This window comes from Nerophis ophidion, linkage group LG15 (genome assembly GCF_033978795.1).
Source record: "Nerophis ophidion isolate RoL-2023_Sa linkage group LG15, RoL_Noph_v1.0, whole genome shotgun sequence".
In the NCBI taxonomy this organism is placed as follows: domain Eukaryota; kingdom Metazoa; phylum Chordata; class Actinopteri; order Syngnathiformes; family Syngnathidae; genus Nerophis; species Nerophis ophidion.
The window spans coordinates 20,304,884-20,331,721 of NC_084625.1; the positions used below are offsets into that span (position 1 = coordinate 20,304,884).

Genomic DNA, 26,838 nt, shown 5'->3' on the forward strand with positions numbered 1-26,838 from the left:
TTTAAGCTAGCATACGTCCTCTTTTGCAATAACTGTCCCGGGTGTCCGGCGGGATTTCTTAAGTGTCCCGCGTTTTGAGTTAGGGTTGTGGGTATTTCCAATGTACGTCGAGGGTTAAGAAAGGGTTATGTTATGATCCGCTGCCCGGATCATATTCTGTTTAGGTTTTTGAGTCACCTGTGTTTTCTGTTGGTTTTGGACTCCTTAGGGTCCTGTTTGTGCACCTGAGTTGGTTACCATAGTTACTTATTATTGCCGTTTGTGTTCTGGACGCGCACCTGTTTGCAGTCACTGACATTATTTAAGCCTGTCTTTTCCAGTCAGTCAGTCTGGCTTCTTTATTTGTGTCATGCGACTATTACGTAAGTCTTTGCTTGTCTCCTAGCCCCATGCGAGTTATCTTAGTCTGTGCTAAGTGTAGCCTTAGCTTCTGGTGCGCTCAACATCTTATCCAGTCGATTTGTTTTCTGTTTTGCACCTGTTCTGTGTTATTTTTACCATTAAATCAAGTCCTTACTTGCAAGTCCTGTCCGGATTCGTCCTTTGCATCCTGGGAGAACAAAATCCCGTATCACCATGTGACCTGGCCGTGACAAAAGCTGTCACCCCCGCTACAGCAGTGTTGGTGTTGGGAATTTTCAAAATGGATTCCCGATCACCCCATCAAGTCATAAAAATGGGGTCCCACAGTAAATTTTTGGGGTCCCACTTTTTTGTAAGCGTTTTGAAAACAAATGATAAACGTATGCATTGTCCTGTTATATCTCACATTCTATGTTGTGTTTTGAAAAAGGGGTTTTCATAAACGTTAATTCATTAAAAGAAATAATTTAAAAAAAAGAAAACAAATGTGTATGCATATGTAAATGTATTCAGTTATAAACATTCATTCACTTTCTTCTTTCCTTCATGGATCTAAACTTTTCCGCTGCTGGAAGTTTTTTCTATGTTTTTATTGAATAAGTTGTAGGTGTATTTATTTCAGTACAAAAGTGTAAAAAGTGTTTTGCTTCGGTTATGAAATGATGATAATGGTGTGCGAGGGCATACATACATTTTATATTTAACTTCTAAATCTCTGGAGTCTACATCACCTTTACATCTATTCCTCATTCCAAAATGTTTTAGTTTTTATGTTGTTTTTTTGTTTATTTTCTGGCCTTTTTTTTTCAAACAAAGCTGTTTTTTTTTATGGCAAACACAAGAAATATGCTAAATCTTCCACCAAAAATATTTTTCAAAGTGGAATATATCATGTGACGTAATCGGGGTTGAGGTGGAGGAGTAGCGGGGGTTTATATTGTAGCGTCCCGGAAGAGTTAGTGCTGCAAGGGATTCTGGGTATTTGTCCTGTTGGGTTTATGTTGTGTTACAGTGTGGATGTTCTCCGGAAATGTGTTTGTCATTCTTGTTTGGTGTGGGTTTACAGTGTGGCATATATTTGTAACAGTGTTAAAGTTGTTTATACGGCTACCCTCAGTGTGACCTGTATGGCTGTGGACCAAGTATGCCTTGATTGACAATCAATTCACGACTTCGCTCTCACTGTCTCTGCCCCTCCATCACAAATGTTGCTGCATGCGCACCTTCACAATTCGTTATGTATCTTAAGCCCTTCTTAACCCTGTACATACATTGAAAATACACGCAACCCTGACTCAAAATGCCGGACATTAGAGGCATTTATCATATTACGCCTATACTGGCTCACCTGCACTGGCTTCCTGTGCACTTAAGATGTGACTTTAAGGTTTTACTACTTACGTATAAAATACTACATGGTCTAGCTCCATCCTATCTTGCCAATTGTATTGTACCATATGTCCCGGCAAGAAATCTGCATTGAAAGGACTCCGGCTTATTAGTGATTCCGAAAGCCCAAAGAAAGTCTGCGGGCTATAGAGCGTTTTCCGTTCGGGCTCCAGTACTCTGGAATGCCCTCCCGGTAACAGTTCGAGATGCTACCTCAGTAGAAGCATTTAAGTCTCACCTTAAAACTCATTTGTATACTCTAGCCTTTAAATAGACCTCCTTTTTAGACTAGTTGATCTGCCGCTTCTTTTCTTTTTCTCGTCTGTCCCCCCCTCCCTTGTGGAGGGCGTCCGGTCCGATGACCATGGTTGAAGTACTGGCTGTTCAGAGTCGAGACCCAGGATGGACCGCTCGTCAGGACCCAGGATGGACCGCTCGCCTGTGTATCGGTTGGGGACATCTCTACGCTGCCGATCCGACTCCGCTTGGGATGGTTTCCTGTGGACGGGACTCTCGCTCCAGTCTTGGATCCGCTTTGAACTGAACTCTCGCGGCTGTGTTGGAGCCACTATGGATTGAACTTTCACAGTATCATGTTAGACCCGCTCGACATCCATTGCTTTCGGTCCCCTAGAGGGGGGGGGGGGGGGGTTGCCCACATTTGAGGTCCTCTCCAAGGTTTCTCATAGTCATCATTGTCACTGGCGTCCCACTGGGTGGGAGTTTTCCTTGCCCTTATGTGGGTTCTTCCGAGGATGTCGTAGTCGTAGTGGTTTGTACAGTCCTTTGAGACATTTGTGATTTAGGGCTATATAAATAAACATTGATTGACATTGATTAATTAAAGAAATCCCGCCCAGACAGCCCGTACAAAAGAGGACATGTCCTAGGAAAAGAGGACGTATGGTAAGTCTAGTTTATCACTACATAAGCGAGATGTAAACATTTCTTCACATGACAATAAAGAGATGTCCTGTTTTGCAGATGAATAGTCGTCAGGTTCCCTGTGCATTTACAGCTCCCTCAGAGCCCACTGTGACCCCCGCCCACGCATCAGGTTGTTAATTATTCCTGTGACAGGCCGCTGAAGGACAGCTATTGCTCAGCTTAATGGCTCAATGGCCGCAACACTCTTTTACCTTTCATTACGAGCCCATTGTGAGCGACGCGTCACAAAGAAAAGGTTGAGCCACGTTGTGCTGCACGAGCGAGAGAATCCAATAGTGAGTTTAAGGAAATGAAAAGAGCAGTTTGATAAGCGACTGAGTTTTTTTTTTCTTCTTCTGCCTGCATTGTGAAAGGCCACGGGTGTCTGTCAGGAGTCATTCTGTTTTCATAAGTGCTCCTTCCATACATAGCAGCATTGTGTTGTCTGATTATCCGCAGCGTTACAAGTGTCCGGAGTCATATCAGCTCTCTGTTAAGAGCATCAAACATCTGACATTTCACCAGCGTGACGATGGACTTCATTCTTCGAATTGCTCCAGCCAGCAGCGTCCGGTCTGTAGAGGACCGTAATGATATTCATAACCTTTCCCGTGTCCTGTGGCAGCATATTTCCCCGTTGGCCTGGAAGCATTAACGGGACTAAGATGAGTCAGAAACATGGGAGCGTACACACAAGGTGTTTCATTTGTGACTGAACCTTAACTAACTGGCATGAGTGGAAGTGACATCTCCCAGGAAAGTTGCCCTTTGACCTCCTGTGTTTGCAAACACTCTTAAGCCTGAGGTGAATCCAAAGACGGTCGTTAAACAAAGCGAGCTGTAACAATTAAGATAATAACAAGGCTTGGGAGGCTGCAGTCATGCTTCTACCAGCTCTCAGATGCAGTGGGTCCGGCTTTTTGTTTGCCTCGTCCTTCGCTTAAAGTGTGAGTGAAGAATTCACGACCGACCTGATAAGTCTGTAGCAAAACGAGATGATCCAGTATTATTTGCTTACATATGCTATCTGGTGGTTGTTTGAGCAGATTGCAGCTAGTCCTGGATAGTCCCACTCCTTAATGCAACATATGCCAAACTCGTTTTCAGTGAGCACCACGTTGAAGTTATGGCTGCTCTCAGAGGGCTACTTGTTAGAGTGAATATTCTGTTGAAGAATTAGAATGTATAATCGCCTCATTATGTTACTACGCAATTCCCTATCAATTAGATAAGAGGTTGGCAACCCAAAATGTTTAAAGAGCCATATGGGACCAAAAATGAAAAATAAAAATATGTCTGGAGCCGCAAAAAAATTAAAGTCTGATATAAGTGTTATAATGAAGACAACACATGATGTACGTGTCTATATTAGTTACACTAGCCTACTATCAAAATGACTTTAAAAGTCTTATATAAGTGTTATAATGAAGGTAACACTTGATGTAAGTGTCTATATTAGCTATATTAACCTACTATCAAAATGACTTTAAAAGTCGTATATAAGTGTTAGAATGAAGGCAATACATGATGTAAGTGTCTATATTAGTTGTATTAGCCTACTATCAAAATTACTTTAAAAGTCTTATATAGGTCTTATAATGAAGACAACACATGATGTAAGTGTCTATATTAGCCTACTATCAAAATGACGTTACAAGTCTTGATTAAGTGTTATAACGAAGACAACACATGATGTAAGTGTCTATATTAGCTATATTAGCCTACTTTCAAAATTACTTTAAAAGTCTTATGTAAGTCTTATAATGAAGACAACACAAGTGTTTATGTTAGACTACTATCAAAATTACTTTAATAGTCTTATATTAGTCTTATATTGAAAACAACACATGGTGTGTCTATATTAGCCTACTATCAAAATGACTTTAAAAGTCTTACATAAGTCTTATAATGAAGACAACACAAGTCTCTATGTTAGCCTACTATCAAAATTACTTTAATCGTCTTATATGAGTCTTATACTGAAGACAACACATGATGTGTCTATATTAGCCTACTATCAAAATGAGTTTAAAAGTCTTATATAAATGTTATAATGAAGGCAACGAATGATATAAGTGTCTATATTAGCTACAATAGCCTACTATGAAAATGACTATGTGTCGCAGGCTGACGCAAATCTTCGTTGACAGAAATGTTGAAATGTAATATTTATTCTACACATTTTATTCAACATTGGAAAACATTACTAAAAAGGAGGCTTTTCAAACAAAGCTCACCTTTGTGCATTCATGCACAGCATAAAAAGTTTGATCGACAAAATGAGACAAAGAAGAAGTGGCATAAAACACATTTTTCTGTGGCAGCATCGAAGAAAGTTATATATGTAAACAAACTGTGGTGCATTTAAGAACTTCTGAAATTAGTAGGACAAAATGGCACACGCCAATTACTCTCAACAGTGAAGCATGTTTAATGTAATCACTGTGATTTCTAACAATTACGAAGGTTTGTGTCTTGTTTGTCCTCCTACAGAAACCATATTAAATGAAAAAAAAAAAAAATTTTCTCCATCTTTATTCCATTTTCAGACATTTTTGAAAAAGTTCCAGGGAGCCACTAGAGCGGTACTAAAGAGCCGCTTGTGGCTTGAGGGCCACGCCTTGCAGACCCCCGAATCAGATTATTAAATTGTTTTCATGTACAAATTAATGGATAATGTACTTGCTTTTGAAATCATAGGTCAAGGGGACGGGGATTTTATTCTGACAAAAGATTTTTTGAAATAAATGTTAAAAATACAGGGGTATCCCAACTTTTTTCAACAAGGGTGGCATACTCGAAAATAATGCGGGGGCATTTTGATATATTTTAATTTTGATACAAAATAATAATAATAACACTGGATGAACCCAACTTGTATATCCAAACAAATGTAATGTGTTTTAAGCATTTTTTTAAACAAAATAACATAAAAATGACCCCTATGTACTTTGACTTTTCAGTGTGCGAGCCTCGGTGGAAAAAGTTTGGACATTTCTGAGTTTTTCAGTATCAAATTTTTGTCTTTTTTCTTGTTGCATCACACATTTTTTTGCCTGTTATTTTTTTGTTATTTTTTATACAAAAAAACGCTGTGGTGCCAACAAAGCAGGTGTCGGACACCTCAGTCACCTTGGACGTATCCTCGCTCATCCATGCGGACTGGACACTGGCCGAGAGTGGAGTCGGCTGTCTTGGTTGCTTTGTTGGGTCTGCTTCTGTCTCTGGCCATGCTCCCTCCACCCCAGCAGACGATGGCGTGGAACACTGCAGAGGCCACCACAGTGTATATGTTTCTTTTACTTTTTATTCATAGCTGTATGTAGAAGTGTCTGGTTGTATCTGCTGCTTTAATGTCTTTAATGTCCTCTATGTTCTTTGATGTTTGATGTTTCCCTCTTACACACATGGAAGAGGGATGTGTACTATGGCTATGAGTTGTTGTTTTTTTTTTTTTTGTTTTGTTTTTTCCCTTGGCCTCAGTCTGCACCCCCACTCCAGAGCCTAGGCTAAGACCATTTTTTTAATTTTATTTTAATCTTCTATTTTTTTCTTCCCCCCCGCCCCTTGTTTACCTGTATGTCATCTTTTTTGTAAGGGGCGCTGGAAGCCGGCAGACCCGTCAGCGATCCTGTTCTGTCTCCCTGTAATGTTTGTCTGATCTTGAATGGGATTGTGCTGAAAATTGTAATTTTCCTGAAGGAACTCTCCTGACGGAAAAAATAAAGTACTATCTATCTATCTATCTATCTAAAACGGCACCTGTGGGCCGCACTTTGGACACCCATGCCTTAATATGTTTTTTGCATGGTCAGATAATTCACAGGTCTAAAGCGCATTTTTAGACCAGTTGATCCGCCGTTTCTTTTCTTTTTTCTCCTATGTCCCCCCCTCCCTTGTGGAGGGGGTCCGGTCCGGTGGCCATGGATAAAGTACTGGCTGTCCAAAATCTGGACCCATCATGGACCGCTCGTCCAGAGTCGGGACCCAAGATGAACCGCTCGCCTATGCATCGGTTGGGGACATCTCTGCGCTGCTGATCCGCCAGGTCCTCTCCAAGGTTTCTAATAGTCATCATGGTCGACGTCCCACTGGGGTGAGTTTTTCCTTGCCCTTATGTGGGCCCTACCGAGGATGTCGCTGTGGTTTGTGCAGCCCTTTGAGGCACTTGTGATTTAGGGCTATATAAATAAACATTGTTTGATTGATTGATTGATTGATGCAATTGTGTGCAGTATAAGTGTGATGATCCCTTTGCCGGACCATAGTTTATTTACGTTTTGAGTGACTTGTTGTTTAATTTCTGTTTCAGCACCTCTGTTTTGTGTTTCCTTGGTTGCCATGGTTATTTATTTGTCTCAGTTGCTTCTGATTGGTGTCTGGGACGCTCACCTGCTCTCGGGTACTAATCAGCGAGCTATTTACTCCGTCCTCTCGCCTCACTCGGTCTGGTGCTTTTGTTTGCCCCTGCAACATGTTACGTAGATTTTTTTTCGATGATTCTTGATTTATGTTCATGTGCTAGGCTTCACAGTAGCTCCCATGCTATCGACACGCTTTTCTGTATTTTTCATGAATTATGGACAATAAATAATTTTCTTACCTGCATCATGCCTGCAGGGTTCCGTCTGCATCTTGAGAGAATGGCCCGCGCATTAGAATGCAACCTCGGCGTAACAATAAGCAATGTTTCTATCAAAATTGAAATAACGAGTAAGTTTAAGTGAAGTGAATTTGATTATATTTATATAGAACTTTTCTCTAGTGACTCAACGTGCTTTACATAGTGAAACCCAATATCTAAGTCACATGTTTAAACCAGTGTGGGTGGCACTGGGAGCAGGTGGGTACACTGTCTTGCCCAAGGACACAACGGAAGTGACTCGGTTGGCAGAAGTGGGGATCGAACCTGGAACCCTGGAGTTGCTGGCACGGCCACTCTACCAACTGAGCAATACTGCCCGTTTAATGAAAAAGATGACACGCTTAATTAATGCATATATTATTTCCAGGCTTTCACGGGCCACGTCAAACAACCTGGCTGGCCGGCTGATCTGGCCTCGAGATCTACACCAGTGCCTTAATGTTGCAGTCACACGCAGGATTCTCACAAGAATAAGGCACAAATACAACCTTAGCAACTTTAACTCTTACAAGACAAAGTGTGCAAATGCATATTGTATGTTGAATGTGGTGGCTGCTATGCTAATCATAGCTCTGAAAAATCCCAACCACTTACAGATTCCATCACCACGGCAACCCCGGGTTATTCACCCTGTTCGGCACCGAGCACACAATGTGCACAAAAACATCCCGGTGCAATCAGAGCTATCGCTGCACACGTCTCTTATCGGGCCGCTCGCACCAGCAGTGCAATCAGAGCGGGCAAAGAGCAACGGCAGAAGCCGACTGCCACTCTAAATTTTGATTGGGCTCACGGCGAAGGAAAGGAAGCATGCTGGGAGTCGGAGTAGGTTGGAAGGGGGGGGGGGCTCACACTGAAATGTATTATAAATGATGCCTGTGCTCCTTAAAGGCATTCATTAAGAACGACGTAATCATGAAACATTGCTCCTTGAATGTGAGTCATGCAGCGTTACCAGCGCCCTGTTGCACATGCTAATAACCCAGCATGCATTTTTCCACCAGCCCTACCTAAGAAGACAGCATTTTTTTTAAACTCCAGCCGATGTACGTTTGTCATTCCTGTGATGCCTGCGATCATGGCGTCGGCGTCTTTGAATTATTTAAAGTATTTACTTTGCGTCAGTTGCATCATTGAGGGCATCAAGGGCCTGTCAGGGAGACATGAATCAAAATGTGATTTTCAACTTTGAGTTCGCGTGCAGCACAGTGACTACTAGTAATGTTGCAGTGTGTGTGTGTGTGTGTGTGTGTGTGTGTGTGTGTGTGTGTGTGTGTGTGTGTGTGTGTTCTGGCAATGCTTACTTAATGTTTACAGTCACCTTTAGGGGACCTCTGATGGTATGGGGACAAAAAAACAGGTTCCCTACAGGGAAACCTTTTTAAATGATAGTCAGATCCATTCTACAAACCCCGTTTCCATATAGGTTGGGAAATTGTGTTAGATGTAAATATAAACAGAATACAATGATTTGCAAATCATTTTCAACCCATATTCAGTTGAATATGCTACAAAGACAACATATTTGATGTTAAAACTGATAAACTTTTTTTTTTGTTGTTGCAAATAATCATTAACTTTAGAATTCCATGCCAGCAACACGTGACAATGAAGTTGGGAAATGTGGCAATAAATACTGATAAAGTTGAGGAATGCTCATCAAACACTTATTTGGAACATCCCACAGGTGTGCAGGCTAATTGGGAACAGGTGGGTGCCATGATTGGGTATAAAAGCAGCTTCCATGAAATGCTAAGTAATTCAAAAACAAGGATGGGGCGAGGGTCACCAATTTGTAAGCAAATTTTCGAACAGTTTTAGAACAACATTTCTCAACGAGCTATTGCAAGGAATTTAGGGATTTTACAATCTATGGTCCATAATAGCATCAAAAGGTTCAGAGAATCTGGAGAAATCCCTGCACGTAAGCGATGATATTACGGACCTTTGATCCCTCAGGCAGTACTGCATCAAAAACCGACATCAATGTGTAAAGGATATCCCCACATGGGCTCAGGAACACTTCATAAAACCACTGTCGGTAACTACAGTTGGTCGCTACTTCTGTAAGTGCAAGTTAAAACTCTACTATGCAAAGCCAAAGCCATTTATCAACAACACAAAGGAACGTCGCCGGCTTCGCTGGGCCCAAGCTCATCTAAGATGGACTGATGCAAAGTGGGAAAGTGTTCTGTGGTCTGACGAGTCCACATTTCAAATTATATTTGGAAACTGTGGACGTGGTGTCCTCCAGAACAAAGAGGAAAATTACCATACGGATTGTTATAGGCGCAAAGTTCAAAAGCCAGCATCTGGGGGTGTATTAGTGCCCAAGGCATGGGTAACTTACACATCTGTGAAGGCACCATTAATGCTGAAAGGTCCATACAGGTTTTGGAGTGACATATGTTGTCATCCAAGCAATGTTATCTTGGAGGCCCCTGCTTATTTTAGCAAGACAATGCCAAGCCGAGTGTTACAACAGCGTGGCTTCGTAGTAAAAGAGTGCGGGTACTTTCCTGGCCCGCCTGCAGTCCAGACATGTCTTCCATCGAAAATGTGTGGCGCATATTGAAGCATAAAATACGACAACGGAGACCCCGGACTGTTGAACGACTGATACTCTACATAAAACAAGAATGGTAAAGAATTCCACTTTCAAAGCTTCAACAATTAGTTTCCTCAGTTCCAAAACGTTTATTGAGTGTTGTTAAAAGAAAAGGTGATGTAACACAGTGGTGAACATGCCCTTTCCGAACTACTTTGGCACGTGTTGCAGCCATGAAATTCTAAGTTAATTATTATTTGCAAAAAAAAATAAAGTTTATGAGTATGAAAATCAAATATCTTGTCTTTGTAGTGCATTCAATTGAATATGGGTTGAAAAGGATTTGCAAATCATTGTATTCCGTTTATATTTACATCTAACACAATTTCCCAACTTATATGGAAACGGGCTCGTATATCCTTCTATATATAGTAGTTGAAGTTGCAGACAACTTCATGACTGCTAAATAGCAGTTTTCAGTGATGTCACAGAAGATGCAGGATTTGCTTTAACATCTAAGTGGTGAACCTGTCACGCGGTGCGCGCATGTTGATGCACGTTTTTGTCACCCGAGGATACAAGAGGACCAAATCGGACGAGATTGGCAGGTAAGAGCTTGTTTTAAAACAAAAAAATTAAAAGAACACTGACACAAAAGGCAAAAGAAAGCGCGTGCCAACGCACGGGGAGCTAGGCTATCACTTAGCACTGAGACAAAGTAAAAAAAAAAACGTACCGAGCGCACGGGAAGCTAAGATAAAACTTAGCATGGAACAAGACATAGGAAGGTAACCATGTGAACGTTGCTTACCGCGAACAAAAGATCCAGACTGAACAAAGGGAGAAGGAGGGCTTAAATACTGTCAGCAATCAGAACACAGGTGCACGTAAACCGAAAGTAGCAGGTGGAACAAATACAAAACCATGGTAACGAAACAAACGAGGAAGTGCGCAAACTAAGAATCAGAAGAGTCCAAAACAAACCAAGACTACACAAGGACTCAAAAACCGAAATCAAAATGTGATCCGAGAAGCGGATCACAACAGAGCCTTCCTATAAGAGTCTAACAATATCATGTTAGACCCGCTCGACATCCATTGCTTTCGGTCTCCCCTGGGGTGCCCACGTATGCGGTCCTTTCCAAGGTTTCTCATAGTCATCATTGTCACTTTCACCGACGTCCGACTGGGGTGAGTTTTTCCTTGCCCTTATGTGGGCTCTGTACCGAGGATGTCGTTGTGGTTTGTGCAGCCCTTTGAGACACTTGTGATTTAGGGCTATATAAATAAACATTGATTGATTGATAAGAGGACAGCTGTAGTGCTGTATTCTGAGAATCATGTCATATTTAATTTGCCCTTTTTTTTTAAATGGTCCTCAGTAGTCATGTACAAATTTGTGTGAATTATGCAAAATTATTTAAATTTGGTCCCCATGAACCATATCAACTCTTTTTCCCCAGGGTCCCCAGTAAGAATGATCAGCACATTACTTCACCAATCCAGAGATTTAAAGATGTGTATGAGCTAACTGGGCAGTGGCAATTTTACCAAATTTTTTTATGCCTCCACAACCTGTAGTAAGGGTGGTCCCCACAAGTGATGAGCAAAAACTTGGTCCCATTCCAAATGATAACCAGTGTGTGTGTGTGTGTGTGTGTGTGTGTGTGTGTGTGTGTGTGTGTGTGTGTTTTTGTATTTCCACCCTTCTTGAAACATCAACAAGGAAAAGTACCGTCCATATGAGGATCGCTGAACATGTTAGGACCGAAATCATGGTCCCGATACGGAAAAACATTGCATTTAATATAGAGCCAAATACTAGAGTCTGTGAACATTGCTCCAAAGTCAGGATTTTTTGTTGATTTATTGTGCATACAAAGGTAAACATTGACAGGGTGCAAAGGTAGCGATATATGATAAAACAAGACTGCAGCTAAAGAAGGACTGCCCTATTCATCCCCGAAAAAACCCGCCGGGTGAACAGCTGATTTTACGACTTCCGGTGCTGACGTAAAAGACAACCCGCGTCCTATATGTGACCATAGGATGAACAAATACACTATGGTACTAAGGCTATTGTGGCCATTAATAGTTAGCTTCTACAGCTGGGTTGCCCAATGTGCCATCTGGGGTCCTTGACTTGTTTGTCATCGGCCTCAAGCACATTACAAAAAAGTAAAAATAGAGATCTCATTTGCACCCCTGGTGGTGAAATCTATCAAAATGAGGGTGGTCCCTAAAAGGAGGGATTTTTCAAATTGACTGTGTGTGGGTTTTAAAATTGCGCCCCCCTCTGGTCAACATATGAAATAACAAGTGTGTGTAAAAATTTGAAGTGCTCCCCCTCTACACAACATATGTAATAACAAGTGTGTGCAAGAAATTTAAATGCGCGCCCTTTGGCCAAAATTAATAAAATAAATATGTATATAGTGACATACTGTAATAAAAAAATACTATGTATATAGTGACATACTGTAATAACTTAAAGTAAGTAATCAAGATTAAAAAACAATTATAAACAAAAAAAAAAAATTAATACTTTAACTAGATGCATTCTTTTTCTCACAATGTGTCGACTTTTTCTTATAAAATTGGGAACAATTTCTCATTTTCTTTCCGTTTGTGTAATATTGCAATTTTTCTTGTAAAATTTGTACTTTTTAATGCAAAATGGTGACATTTGTCATATAAAATTCAGACTTTTATCACAATATTGCCTTTTTTTTTTGTTGTTCTTGTAAAATAGTGACATTTTTGAGAAAAATTATGACTATTTTCATAATTTGGCCAAGTAAAATTCTGATTATTATAATAATATTGCCAACATTTTCAAGTTTTCTTATAATAATTCTGACTTTTTGCGAGGAAACTTATGAGTATTTTAATGAAATTGCCAAACTTTTAAGCTTTTCTTGTAAAATTGTGACTGCTATTGAGTGAAATTCCAACCGTTATCATATTATTGCACAAATGTTAAATTTTTCTTGTAAAATTTTGACTTGCGCTGAGTAAAATGATGACTTTTTCTAAAATGCTGCCAAAATTCTAAGTTTTTTTGTGAAATTGCAATTCATTTTTCATAACAAACTTTTTTATATTTGCATAGTATGTACAGTATATAATATTAATGTTGTAAATAAAAACCTTTATATATCTACAAAGGATGGTCCTAAAGAGGTAGGCCTTTTTCTGAGGTTTCAAGAAGGTAACAAATGCAAGATTGTGTGTGTGGGTGTGTGCGTGCGTAAAAAAAATCCTCTGTAAAAGTATCAAGGACGGCAGGGATGGATGATGGATGCTAATGCTTTCATTCATGCTAAAAATTACATGCAGATACGTCTTTTATCATCTTAGAGCAGTGGTTTGAAATTATTCCTACGTAACCCAAGGACTGCGTATGATTGCAAATTAAAATTTAGAGTTAAGCATGGTCATTTTATTTAGCTAATTTTGTAGGCATACACCTCAGACTCATATATTGTTGCGCATGAAGCATGACAACATTACTGTTGGCAGGTAAGCTACCTTTCAGCTAATTTTGCAGGTGTACACCTATATATATATATATATATATATATATAGGTGGATTATCCAGAGAATAGTGCTCGATACCGTGGTAGAGCGCAATATGTAGGTGTGGGAAAAAATCACAAGACTACTTCATCTCTACAGATCTGTTTCATGAGGGGTTCCCTCAATCATCAGGAGATTTTAATGGAAGCATTCACATACAATGGTTTATATAGAGCACAGAGTGGGTGGGTACAGGCAGGCGTAGGGTGTGGTGATTGGCTCATGTGTTACCTAGGAGGTGTTTCCGTCTATGGCGGCATGTTGAAATGATTTCACTGCGCTTGTTGAGGGATGATAGATCTGGATGATATATAATAAACAGTTTCTCTTTTAAGCATAGGCTGCATCTTTTATTACCACTGTTGTAAGGTGTGCTGGATGCAAGAATTTGCCATGTTATTGAATATTCAACATTATTGTCTTTGAGGTTCCAAATGTGTTTGCTGAGTTCTGTAGAATTCTGCAAAGTCTGGTTTCTAAAGGAGGCGTTGTGATTATTCCATCTTGTTTTGAACGCTCCTTCGGTTAATCCTACGTACGTGTCGGATGTGTTAATGTCCTTGCGTATTACCTTTGCTTGGTAAACGACAGATGTCTGTAAGCACCCTCCGTTGAGAGGGCAATCAGGTTTCTTGCGACATTCATTCATTATTCATTATTGGTTTCAGAGTCGTTTAGTCTGGGGGTAGGCAGTCCTTTTGCAATTGCTTTGTTGTGGTTTGAAATGATTTGTTGCATGTTATTCATACAGCTGTAGCTCAATTTAATGTTGTTCTTGTTGAATATTTTTCTTAGGGTGTTGCCTTTGGGGAAGTGTTTGTCGATCAGAGTGAGGAACTTGCGGCCGATGTTGGTTGAGACGTCTTTGCTGAATGGCGGATTGTACCAGATGATGTTGTTTCGTTTTCTGCTCTTTTTTGGTTGGTTTCCTGGGGTGGGTTCATAGGTGATTTTGGAAAATATTCCACATCGTGTCATCCGGACCAAAGGGGAAGCGAACCATCCAGACTGTTATCGACGCAAAGTTCAAAAGCCAGCATCTGTGATGGTATGGGGGTGCATTAGTGCCCAAGGTATGGGTAACTTACACATCTGTGAAGGCACCATTAATGCTGAAAGGTACATACAGGTTTTTGAACTACATATGCTGCCATCTAAGCGCCGTCTTTTTCATGGACGCCCCTGCTTATTTCAGCAAGACAAGGCCAAGCCACATTCAGCATGTGTCACAACAGCGTGGCTTCATGAAAAAAAAGAGTGTGGGTACTTTCCTGGCACGCTTGCAGTCCAGACCTGTCTCTCATTGAAAATGTGTGGCGCATTATGAAGCGTAAAATACGACAGCGGAGACCCCGGACTGTTGAACGACTGAAGCTCTACATAAAAGAATGGGAAAGAATGCCACTTTTAAAGCTTCAACTGTTAGTTTCCTCAGTTCCCAAACGTTTTCTGAGTGTTGTTAAAAGAAAAGGTGATGTAACACAGTGGTGAACATGCCCTTTCCCAACTACTTTGGCACATGTTGCAGCCATGAAATTCTAAGTTAATTATTATTTGCACAAAAAAAAATAAAGTTTATGAGTTTGAACATCAAATATCTTGTCTTTGTAGTGCATTCAATTGAATATGGGTTGAAAAGGATTTGCAAATCATTGTATTCCGTCTATATTTACATCCAACACAATTTCCCAACTCATATGGAAACGGGATTTGTATACATGAATAATCCTTTCATGAATGAGTATATCCGTTCGGCCACCGTGTTCAATGGAGAAGTCTGATCTACAAAATTTGCGGTCAGCATACTACCTTCCCCTTCGAGCTGTCCTGGATGAACTGAAATTATTTTTTCCAATCATTTTGGAACTTGCAAGCGTACTTCTTCTCACTCGTCGTCGCCATGTCTCTTCTTCATTCTTCCGCTTTGTCTGTGTTAAGGTTTTTTGGCAATTAGCGTAGAAAAGGATTTTACAAATATTTGTATTCTGTTTTTACTTACGAATTACACAACGTGCCAACTTCACTTGTGTCGGGGTTTGTACATTTTGCGCACCAATGAAAGGATTTTAAGAGCGCATTACAGTCCGAACAATACGGTAATAAATAAATGGGTTGTACTTGTATAGCGCTTTTCTACCTTCAAGGTACTCAAAGTAGTGTGACAAGTCTTTGGCTAGTCAGGTGTCATATATGTGTGTGTTTTCGTTAGCAGACTACTTCCTTGAACTCCACAGATTCCTCCTTGACGTATGCACCACATCCTTCACAAAGTTTCATTTCAATCACTTTTCTACTTGGAGTACTGCGGCTGCTCCAAAACAAAAAGGTGTCCGAACAACAAAATGTACGAAGCACAGCAGAGTATTTTGTTTTTTAATAACATGTTGTGCTCTGAATTTAAATGTTCACATACGTGTATGGATGCTTGATAACGGAAGCTTGCAGACTTCCTGTTGTTGGTGTCCTTGCCTCTGCATTATAATTCTCAGGTGGTTGTTCAGCTACATATTCATCATGGATTGCTATCAGAGCCACTTCCTGCGCGCTTTATGATCGCGCGCTCGAGCGAGGAGGGTCATGCAAATGTGATATTCTTTGTGGCCCTGCAGCTGCCTCTTCAAAGTGCAGCGTAGACGCTGTAACGTGCTTCCTTCGTGATGTATATTTTGGAAGAAAACGAGAGCATGCGACAATGGAGTGGCGAGCACAAACTGAAACGAAGCCTACTGTATTTGCAGTAGAAAACAGCATAGGCTGGAATTGCTTCAGTTGAATTAATGCTCTCACTAAGTGTTATTATAAGAGTCAACAGTCAGTCTACCCCAAGGAATAATAATTGGATATATTAGAGTAGTCTGTGTACAGCTTGTATAGCAGTATAGTTTACTATCCACCGAAAATGAGATGTTCCTCATGAACCAACAGATGTGCTTTCAGTTGATAGTAAATCTACAGTATACAAGCTGCACGCTGACTTCTCTAAAAGTGAATTATATTTATATAGCGCTTTTCTCTAGTGACTCAAAGCGCTCTACATAGTGAAACCCAATATTTAAGTTACATTTAAACCAGTGTGGGTGGCACTGGGAGCATGTGGGTAAAGTGTCTTGCCCAAGGACACAACGGCAGTCACTAGGATGGCGGAAGCGGGACTCGAACCTGCAACCCTCAAATTGCTGGCACGGCTGCTCTACCAACTGAGCTATGCCGCCCCTAAAACAGAGGTTCTTAACCTTTTTGACCTCGGGGCCCAACTTTTCCCATACAGAGGGGCCTGGGGACCACTCAAATATTATCACACAAAATACATTTACATACAACTATGTTGTCCTAAAAAAAACTGAATGAATAAGGAAATATTTCTTAACTGAACTGTCAATAAAACTTAAGTGCAAATGAAAAAATAGCTTCAACCCCTTTGTCATAATTTTTGCGCTTAAGAAACTTTTCTATGACTAACTCCAGACTAGGGTTGTACAAACTGTATTAGTATTGTACCACGATACCAATGAATCATATTCAGTACTATACTGCCTCTGAAAAGTACAGGTGCCCCACGTCCCCGCGCCTCGGTCGTCACGTCGAGTCATTGCTGGTTTTACAAGCAAACAAGCATGTTCGGCAGCGCACAATCAAGGTGAAGTTATAACACTGAAACACACTCAGGAAGAGGTGCTTTAAGACATGGCGAGCTAGTTAGCAGCTAATATGTTGTGTACAGAGGAGGGAAGGAGGCGACAACCAGGGCACAACTGCGGTTCACAAGGTTTATTTAAACCTTTGATGATTACATGGCGTGTGTATGCTACTCTAAGTGAATGAGTGTTGACTATGTGTTATATTAATAATGTAAATGTTACCAGGGTTTGTTGTCCGTGAGTGTTGGTTGTATCCTTCATCGAATCCAGAAGGGCAAGGCGAAGAGGCAGTCCGTGAGCAGGCAAGAGGTCGGGGGCAGGAGCAAGGCAGCGTGGTCTGGGTCCGAGCAGGGAGGTCGTGGATCGAGGAAGGCAGTTAGGAATCCGGATGGATGTCGAGAGACAAGGTACGATCACGGAAGACAGGGGAGTCATGGGAAGATAGCGACGTTCTGGCAAAGGTTCCTCGGGTCTGCTGGTCTTTATGCTGCTCCCTCTCATCAAAGCCAGCTGTGTTGATTATTGATAGGCCGTAGGCTTGTTGCTGCTTGGGCGTGCTGCACTCAGCACGAGTGAGGGCGAATCTGAGTGTGTTTCTTGGTGCACTGTTAGTAGAGGCGCACGCAGCTCCAGCCGCCGAGGAAACGCGGGTTCGACCTCGCGTCATGACAAACATCCATCCGCAGTCTGCAGTGTTTTAGCTACTTCTAAATCACTAATCCCTGTCTCCATGGCAACAAATAAAGTACGTTTCTTACAAGTATCATCCCTGCAGGACGAGGAATAGCTAAACATGTTTCACTACACACCGTAGCTCACCGGCGCCAAAATGTAAACAAACTCCTTAGGTGGATCGACACCAAACAGCCACAGTAACGATACCAAGTACTGGAGCGTATCTAGTCGATACTAGTATGATTAAACCAATATTTATTTGCATCACAACATCTTCTTTCATTTTTTGTTTTGTTTTTTATATTATGTTAATAAACTCAGGAAATATGTTCCTGGACACACGAGGACTTTGAATATGACCAATGTATGATCCTGTAACGACTTCGTATCAGATTGATACCCAAATTAGTGGTATCATCCGAAACTAATGTAAAGTATCAAACAACAGAAGAATAAGTGATTATTACATTTTAACAGAAGTGTAGATAGAACATGTTAAAAGAGAAAGTAAGCAGATATTAACAGTAAATGAACAAGTAGATTAATAATTCATTTTCTACCACTTGTCCTTAATAATGTTGACAAAATAATAGAATGAGAAATGACACAATATGTTACTGCATATGTTTGTTTACTTACTACTAAAAGACAAGTTGTCATGTATGTTCACTATTTTATTTAAGAACAAACTTGCAATACGATATATATGTTTAATGTACCCTAAGATTTTTTGTCCAAATAAAGCCAATAATGCAATTTTTTGTGGTCCCCTTTATTTAGAAAAGTATCAAAAAGTACCACAATATTGGTATCGGGACAACACGACTCCAGACTTCTTCTGCTTGAGATTGTCATTACTGCCACACATGCTAAAAAAAAAAAAAAAAGTGTATTACAGCTGAGTTCCACTACAGACCATACGGACCACAGCTGTGACACAGATATTTTTTGGCAGAGCTGTGTAAAGAGATGTACAATTCGGTTTCAGAGTTGGTCCGAAACATGGCGCATTTTAGTCACGTTAGGGGCTTTTTTGACCAATGAGAGACCTCATGGCCAGACAATCTCTTAAATGTTTGGGACCAAATCCGAAACAGAGTTGTCCATACTCTCTTTATAGAACAATGGGCCCCAGCCCTATGGTTAGGAAACACTGCTCTAAAGTGCAAACCCCAAAACCAGTGGAGTTGGCACGTTGTGTAAATCATAAATAAAAACAGAATACAATGATTTGCAAATCCTTTTCAACCTTAGTCAATTGAATAGACTGCAAAGACAAGATTTATACCATTCGAACTGGAAAACGTTGTTATTTTTTGCAAATATTAGAATTGGAATTTGATGCCTGCAACATGTTTCAAAAATGCTGGCACAAGTGGCAAAAAAAACTGAGAAAGTTGAGGAATGCTCATCAAACACTTATTTGGAACATCCCACAGGTGAACAGGGTAATTGGGAACAGGTGGGTGCCATGAGTGGGGATAAAAGCAGCTTACATGAAATGCTCAGTCATTCAGAAACAAGGATGGGGGTAGGGTCACCACTTTGTGAACAAAAGCGTGAGTAAGTTGTTGAACAGTTTAAGAACAACATTTCTCAACGAGCCATTGCCAGGAATTTAGGGATTTCACCATCTACAGTCCGTAAAATCCTCAAAAGGTTAAGAGAATATGGAGAAATCATTGCACATAAGCGATGATATCACGGACCTTCGATCCCTCAGGCGATACTGCATCAAAAAGCGACATCAGTATGTTAAGGACATCACCATGTGCGTTCAGGAACACTTTCAGAAAATCACTGTCAGTAACGACAGTTGGTCGCTACTTCTGTAAGTGCAAGTTAAAACTCTACTATGCTAAGTGAAAGCCATTTATCAACAACACCCAGAAACGCTGCCAGCTTCGCTGGGCCCAAACTCATCTAAGATGGACTGATGCAAAGTGGAAAAGTGTAGTGTGGTCTGACGAGTCCACATTTCAAATAGTTTTTGGAAACTGTGCACATTGTGTCCTCCGGACCAAAGAGGAAAAGAACCATCCGGATTATTATAGGCGCAAAGTTCAAAAGCCAGCATCTGTGATGGTATGGGGGTGTATTATTGCCCAAGGCATGGGTAACTTACACATCTGTGAAGGCACCATTAATTCTGAAAGGTACATACAGGTTTTGGAGCAACATATGTTGCATCCAAGCAACGTTATCATGGATGCCCCTTCTTATTTCAGCAAGACAATGCCAAGCTACCTGTTATAACAGTTTGGCTTCATAGTAAAAGAGTGCGGGTACTAGACTGGCCTGCCTGTAGTCCAGACCTGTCTCCCATTGAAAATTTGTAGCGCAATATAAAGCATAAAACACCACAACGGAGACCACGGACTGTTGAACAACTTAAGCTGTACGTCAAGCAAGAATGGGAAAGAATTCTACCTGAAAAGCTTCAAAACATGTTCTCCTCAATTCCCAAACGTTAACTGAGTGTTGTTCAAAGGAAAGGCCATGTAATACAGTGGTAAAAATGCCCCTGTGACAACTATTTTGCATTGTGTTGATGCCATTAAATTCTAAGTTAACGATTATTTGAAAAAAAAAAATTAAGTTTCTCAGTTCAAACATTAAATATCTTGTCTTTGCAGTCTATTCAATTAAATGTGAGTTTAAAAGTATTTGCAAATCATTGTATTCTGTTTTTATTTACCATTTACACAACATGCAAACATTACTGGTTTTGGGTTTTGTACATCCAAGTTTACTTTCTGTAGTACAGTCCCCTTGACAAAATATCAAATTGGCTTAAATGTGAGGGCTGTACTTTGCAAAAGTGAACATCCTGTTTGATGTTACAGAACTCCTCAGATATATATTCAAACAGAGCAGCTAATATATCAGTGCCTTGTGAAAAATTAATGCAGCGCAACTATTTTTGGCAGAATGACTAAGCGGGCCCGGGCCTGGAAGGACTCGGAGCGACTGGGATTAATTGCTGCAGCGTGGGTGATTCAGCACCTGCGGATAAATTCCAGTGCAATGTTCATCCTGCACCTGTATTACGTAACGGTTTGCCCAAAGGAGACGGAAAACAATCTGACGTTAGCCTACATTTGTTTTTGTGGGTCACATTATTAGGAACTTATTCTAATGTGAGATTGTTTCAGAGAGGGGAACATTTAAAGAGGCCCAGAAGTTTGCTAGTTAGGATTGACCAAAGGTGTGTTCGGATTTTTTTTTTTGGGTCCCAATAAGGGTTGTGAATAGGAGAAGAGTAAATGTTGAATGTTACAGCATTAGTATGACTCGGGAGTCATTGAATGCATCATCAGTCTTTAGTCTTGCACCTTTTCACTTATCTTGACACTTTTGATTGATTGAGACTTTTATTAGTAGATTCCACAGTAAAGTACATATTCCATACAATTGACCACTACCGTATTTTTCGGTCGTAGGTTTTTTTTCATAGTTTGTGGGAAATATACTCCGGAGCGAATTATGTGTGAAATTATTAACACATTACCGTAAAATATCAAATAATATTATTCATCTCATTTGCGGAAGAGACGAAGAAAATGTCAGCAATCGTCACACACACGTCAACCAATAAGAATTTGGCGGGGGAGGGTCATGGCAGAAGTGCATTGTGGGTCATGGAATGCTAACTGCTATATGCTACTGTCGTAGCTATTAAAATGGATCATTTCATCGTTGGCGGTAACTTATAAAACTGAGAAGGGCTGAACGAAAATGGCACCGAAAAGGAGATCATGTACTGCAGATTACAAGCTGGACGTAGTGAAATATGCAGCAGAAAACGACAAGAGGAAGCGGCGCATACCTTTGGAGTTGGCAGAGTTTTTTAGAAGCGACGTCGAGGAAGAAGATTTCATCGGATTTAGTGATTAGGAGTGACAGATTGTTTGGTAAACGTATAGCATGTTCTATATGTTATAGTTATTTGAATGACTCTTACCATAATATGTTACGTTAACATACCAGGCACCTTCTCAGTTGGTTATTTATGCCTCATATAACGTACACTTATTCAGCCTGTTGTTCACTATTCTTTATTTATTTTAAATTACCTTTCAAATGTCTATTGCGATGAGTTGTAGACTTGTCCAGGGTGTACCCCGCCTTCCGCCCGATTGTAGCTGAGATAGGCGCCAGCGCCCCCCCGCGGCCCCAAAAGGTAATGAGCGGTAGAAATGGATGGATGGATGTCTATTCTTCGTGTTGGATTTTATCGAATAAATTTCCCCCAAAAATGAGACTTTTATTCCAGTGCGATGTATATATGTTTTTTTCCTTCTTTATTAAGCATTTTCGGCCGGTGCGACGTATACTCCGGAGCGACATATAATCCAAAAAATACAGTAAATGGTAACACCCGAATACGTTTTTCAACTTGTTTAAGTCGGGGTCACGTTAATCAATTCATGGTAAGATGACTATAGAAGACATAGTTGTTAGGCCAATGGGCTTCACGTTTCAAATGTTTTATTAGTCAAGACTAAGGATGGCTAGCAAATTCAATACTTTCCAAAGTACCGGGTAAACTCAAATGGTACTATATTCCGATATTGTACATGAGGTCACGTCAGGCTTCAGGGAAACAAGATGTATTCGTAGCAAACTGCCTCTAAGTAATGGATTTGTCCATGTCAACAAAGAATGCATGTCTGCTAGAAACCGCCTCAAAATTAAGGCTCCCCTTTAAAAGTGAGCTCGCTCGATGCTAATCTACATTAGCTATACATGCTAATGATTAGCATTAGCAATATTACATGGCGATTTGAACACCTCCAAAGTTGGTACCTAAGATGCACACTACAACCAAATGGCTGTTGTGTAATATGAACAATAGTTACAGTATCAACACTTTGTAGGACTAAACAAAAGACCAAACTGGCACAGTCAACGTAATTGCAAAGACTTCTTCCTGACTTCGACAACACACCGAGGACAAACTGAAACTAACACACACTTGAAAACAAAATAGAACAACTGGATATCGCAGTTATTATCAGCTCAGCCGTAAATTTTACTCGTCTCGGCTGGTCAAAATTAATCCAGATTATGAAAAATTACTCTTCCCTGGATATTCGGAGGATTTAGCCGTGAATCTAGAAGTCGTTTATCCGTGACATTCAATGTATACACGGAGATGAAAACAAACACAGACACAACCGAAGGATCATGATAAATTGTTCATCTAAACGGGAAGACATGGACATCATATCAGTTGTCATCGAAGTAAGAGCAGACATTGTACAGTAAGTTGTATTATGTTAGTAGTTTGTATTTTTTACTGCTACATGATCAATCAATCAATGTTTATTTATATAGCCCCAAATCACAAATGTCTCAAAGGACTGCACAAATCATTACGACTACGACATCCTCGCAAGAACCCACAAAAGGGCAAGGAAAACTCACACCCAGTGGGCAGGGAGAATTCACATCCAGTGGGACGCCAGTGACAATGCTGACTATGAGAAACCCCCCCCAGGGGACCGAAAGCAATGGATGTCGAGCGGGTCTAACATGATACTGTGAAAGTTCAATCCATAGTGGCTCCAACACAGCCGCGAGAGTTCAGTTCAAAGCGGATCCAAGACAGCAGCGAGAGGCCCGTCCACAGGAAACCATCCCAAGCGGAGGCGGATCAGCAGCGTAGAGATGTCCCCAACCGATACACAGGCGAGCGGTCCATCCTGGGTCCTGACGAGCGGTCCATCCTGGGTCTCGACTCTGGACAGCCAGTACTCCATCCATGGTCATCGGACCAGACCCCCTCCACAAGGGAGGGGGGGACATAGGAGAAAAAAGAAAAGAAGCGGCAGATCAACTGGTTTAAAAAGGAGGTCTATTTAAATGCTAGAGTATACAGATACTCTAGCATTTAAATAGACCTCCTTTTTTAAACCACCCATAGCAGGGGCCATAGAGGTCGGGTGCATTGTGAGCTGGGCGACAGCCGAAGGCAGGGCACTTGGCGGTCCGATCCTCGGCTACAGAAGCTAGCTCTTGGGACGTGGAACGTCACGTCACTGGGGGGGAAAGAGCCTGAGCTAGTGCGCGAAGTCGAGAAATTCCGGCTGGATATAGTCGGACTCACTTCGACGCACAGCAAGGGCTCTGGAACCACTTCTCTCGAGAGGGACTGGACCCTCTTCCACTCTGGCGTTGCCGGCAGTGAGAGGCGACGGGCTGGGGTGGCAATTCTTGTTTCCCCCCGGCTCAAAGCCTGTACGTGGAGTTCAACCCGGTGGACGAAAGGGTAGCCTCCCTCCGCCTTCGGGTGGGGGGACGGGTCCTGACTGTTGTTTGTGCTTACGCACCAAACAGCAGTTCAGAGTACCCACCCTTTTTGGGAACACTCGAGGGAGTACTGGAAAGTGCTCCACCTGGTGATTCCCTTGTCCTACTGGGAGACTTCAACGCTCACGTTGGCAACGACAGTGAAACCTGGAGAGGCGTGATTGGGAAGAATGGCCGCCCGGATCTGAACCCGAGTGGTGTTTTGTTATTGGACTTTTGTGCTCGTCACAGTTTGTCGATAACAAACACCATGTTCAAACATAAGGGTGTCCATATGTGCACTTGGCACCAGGACACCCTAGGCCGCGGTTCCATGATCGACTTTGTAGTTGTGTCATCGGATTTGCGGCCTCATGTTTTGGACACTCGGGTGAAGAGAGGGGCGGAGCTTTCTACCGATCACCACCTGGTGGTGAGTTGGCTGCGATGGTGGGGGAGGATGCCGGACAGACCTGGCAGGCCCAAACGCATTGTGAGGGTCTGCTGGGAACGTCTGGCAGAGTCTCCTGTCAGACAAAGTTTCAATTCCCACCTCCGGAAGAACTTTGAACATGTCACGAGGGAGGTGCTGGACATTGAGTCCGAGTGGACCATGTTCCGCACCTCTATTGTCGAGGCGGAAGATCGGAGCTGTGGCCGCAAGGTAGTTGGTGCCTGTCGGGGCGGCAATCCTAAAACCCCTTGGTGGACACCAGCGGTGAGGGATGCCGTCAAGCTGAAGAAGGAGTCCTATCGGGTCCTTTTGGCTCATAGGACTCCGGAGGCAGTGGACAGGTACCGACAGGCCAAGCGGTGTGCAGCTTCAGCGGTCGCGGAGGCAAAAACTCGGACATGGGAAGAGTTCGGGGAAGCCATGGAAAACGACTTCCGGACGGCTTCGAAGCGATTCTGGACCACCGTCCGCCGCCTCAGGAAGGGGAAGCAGTGCACTATCAACACCGTGTATGGTGCGGATAGGGTTCTGCTGACCTCGACTGCGGATGTTGTGGATAGGTGGAAGGAATACTTCGAAGACCAACTCAATCCCACCAAAACGTCTTCCTATGAGGAAGCAGTGCCTGGGGAATCTGTGGTGGACTCTCCTATTTCTGGGGCTGAGGTCGCTGAGGTAGTTAAAAAGCTCCTCGGTGGCAAGGCCCCAGGGGTGGACGAGATCCGCCCGGAGTTCCTTAAGGCTCTGGATGCTGTGGGGCTGTCTTGGTTGACAAGACTTTGCAGCATCGCGTGGACATCGGGGGCGGTACCTCTGGATTGGCAGACCGGGGTGGTGGTTCCTCTCTTTAAGAAGGGGGACCTGAGGGTGTGTTCCAACTATCGTGGGATCACACTCCTCAGCCTTCCCGGTAAGGTTTATTCAGGTGTACTGGAGAGGAGGCTACGTCGGATAGTCGAACCTCGGATTTAGGAGGAACAGTGTGGTTTTCGTCCTGGTCGTGGAACTGTGGACCAGCTCTATACTCTCGGCAGGGTTCTCTAGGGTGCATGGGAGTTTGCCCAACCAGTCTACATGTGCTTTGTGGACTTGGAGAAGGCATTCGACCGTGTCCCTCGGGAAGTCCTGTGGGGAGTGCTCAGAGAGTATGGGGTATCGGACTGTCTTATTGTGGCGGTCCGCTCCCTGTACGATCAGTGCCAGAGCTTGGTTCGCATTGCCGGCAGTAAGTCGAACACATTTCCAGTGAGGGTTGGACTCCGCCAAGGCTGTCCTTTGTCACCGATTCTGTTCATAACTTTTATGGACAGAATTTCTAGGCGCAGTCAAGGCGTTGAGGGGTTCCGGTTTGGTAACCGCAGGATTAGGTCTCTGCTTTTTGCAGATGATGTGGTCCTGATGGCTTCATCTGACCGGGATCTTCAGCTCTCGCTGGATCGGTTCGCAGCCGAGTGTGAAGCGACCGGAATGAGAATCAGAACCTCCAAGTCCGAGTCCATGGTTCTCGCCCGGAAAAGGGTGGAGTGCCATCTCCGGGTTGGGGAGGAGACCCTGCCCCAAGTGGAGGAGTTCAAGTACCTAGGAGTCTTGTTCACGAGTGAGGGAAGAGTGGATCGTGAGATCGACAGGCGGATCGTTGCGGCGTCTTCAGTAATGCGGACGTTGTACCGATCCGTTGTGGTGAAGAAGGAGCTGAGACGGAAGGCAAAGCTCTCAATTTACCGGTCGATCTACGTTCCCATCCTCACCTATGGTCATGAGCTTTGGGTCATGACCGAAAGGATAAGATCACGGGTACAAGCGGCCGAAATGAGTTTCCTCCGCCGTGTGGCGTGGCTCTCCCTTAGAGATAGGGTGAGAAGCTCTGCCATCCGGGAGGAACTCAAAGTAAAGCCGCTGCTCCTCCACATCGAGAGGAGCCAGATGAGGTGGTTCGGGCATCTGGTCAGGATGCCATCCGAACGCCTCCCTAGGAAGGTGTTTAGGGCACGTCCAACCGGTAGGAGGCCACGGGGAAGACCCAGGACACGTTGGGAAGACTATGTCTCCCGGCTGGCCTGGGAACGCCTCGGGATCCCCCGGGAAGAGCTAGACGAAGTGGCTGGGGAGAGGGAAGTCTGGGTTTCCCTGCTTAGGCTGTTGCCCCCGCGAGCCGACCTCGGATAAGCGGAAGATGATGGATGGATGGATGGATGGATGGAGTATACAGATGAGTTTTAAGGTGAGACTTAAATGGTTCTACTGAGGTAGCATCTCGAACTGTTACCGGGAGGGCATTCCAGAGTACTGGAGCCTGAACGGAAAATGCTCTATAGCCCGCAGACTT

General features: G+C 42.5%; 1 protein-coding gene across 2 annotated transcripts in view; it reads right to left on the bottom strand.

Moving 5' to 3' along the window:
• Positions 1–5,676: 5,676 nt before the first annotated feature.
• LOC133569383 (protein disulfide-isomerase TMX3-like) overlaps positions 5,677–26,838 on the bottom strand; it is a 175,717-nt gene continuing 154,555 nt past the window's right edge. Inside the window, exon 16 of one of the 2 annotated variants that reach the window (XM_061921672.1) lies at positions 5,677–5,946. In XM_061921672.1, coding sequence (XP_061777656.1) covers positions 5,692–5,946 — 255 coding nt within the window. In that variant the 3' untranslated portion in view covers positions 5,677–5,691. Of the gene's footprint in view, positions 5,947–13,541; positions 14,492–26,838 lie in introns of those variants that run through there. The other variant, XM_061921674.1, reaches the window with a different exon arrangement.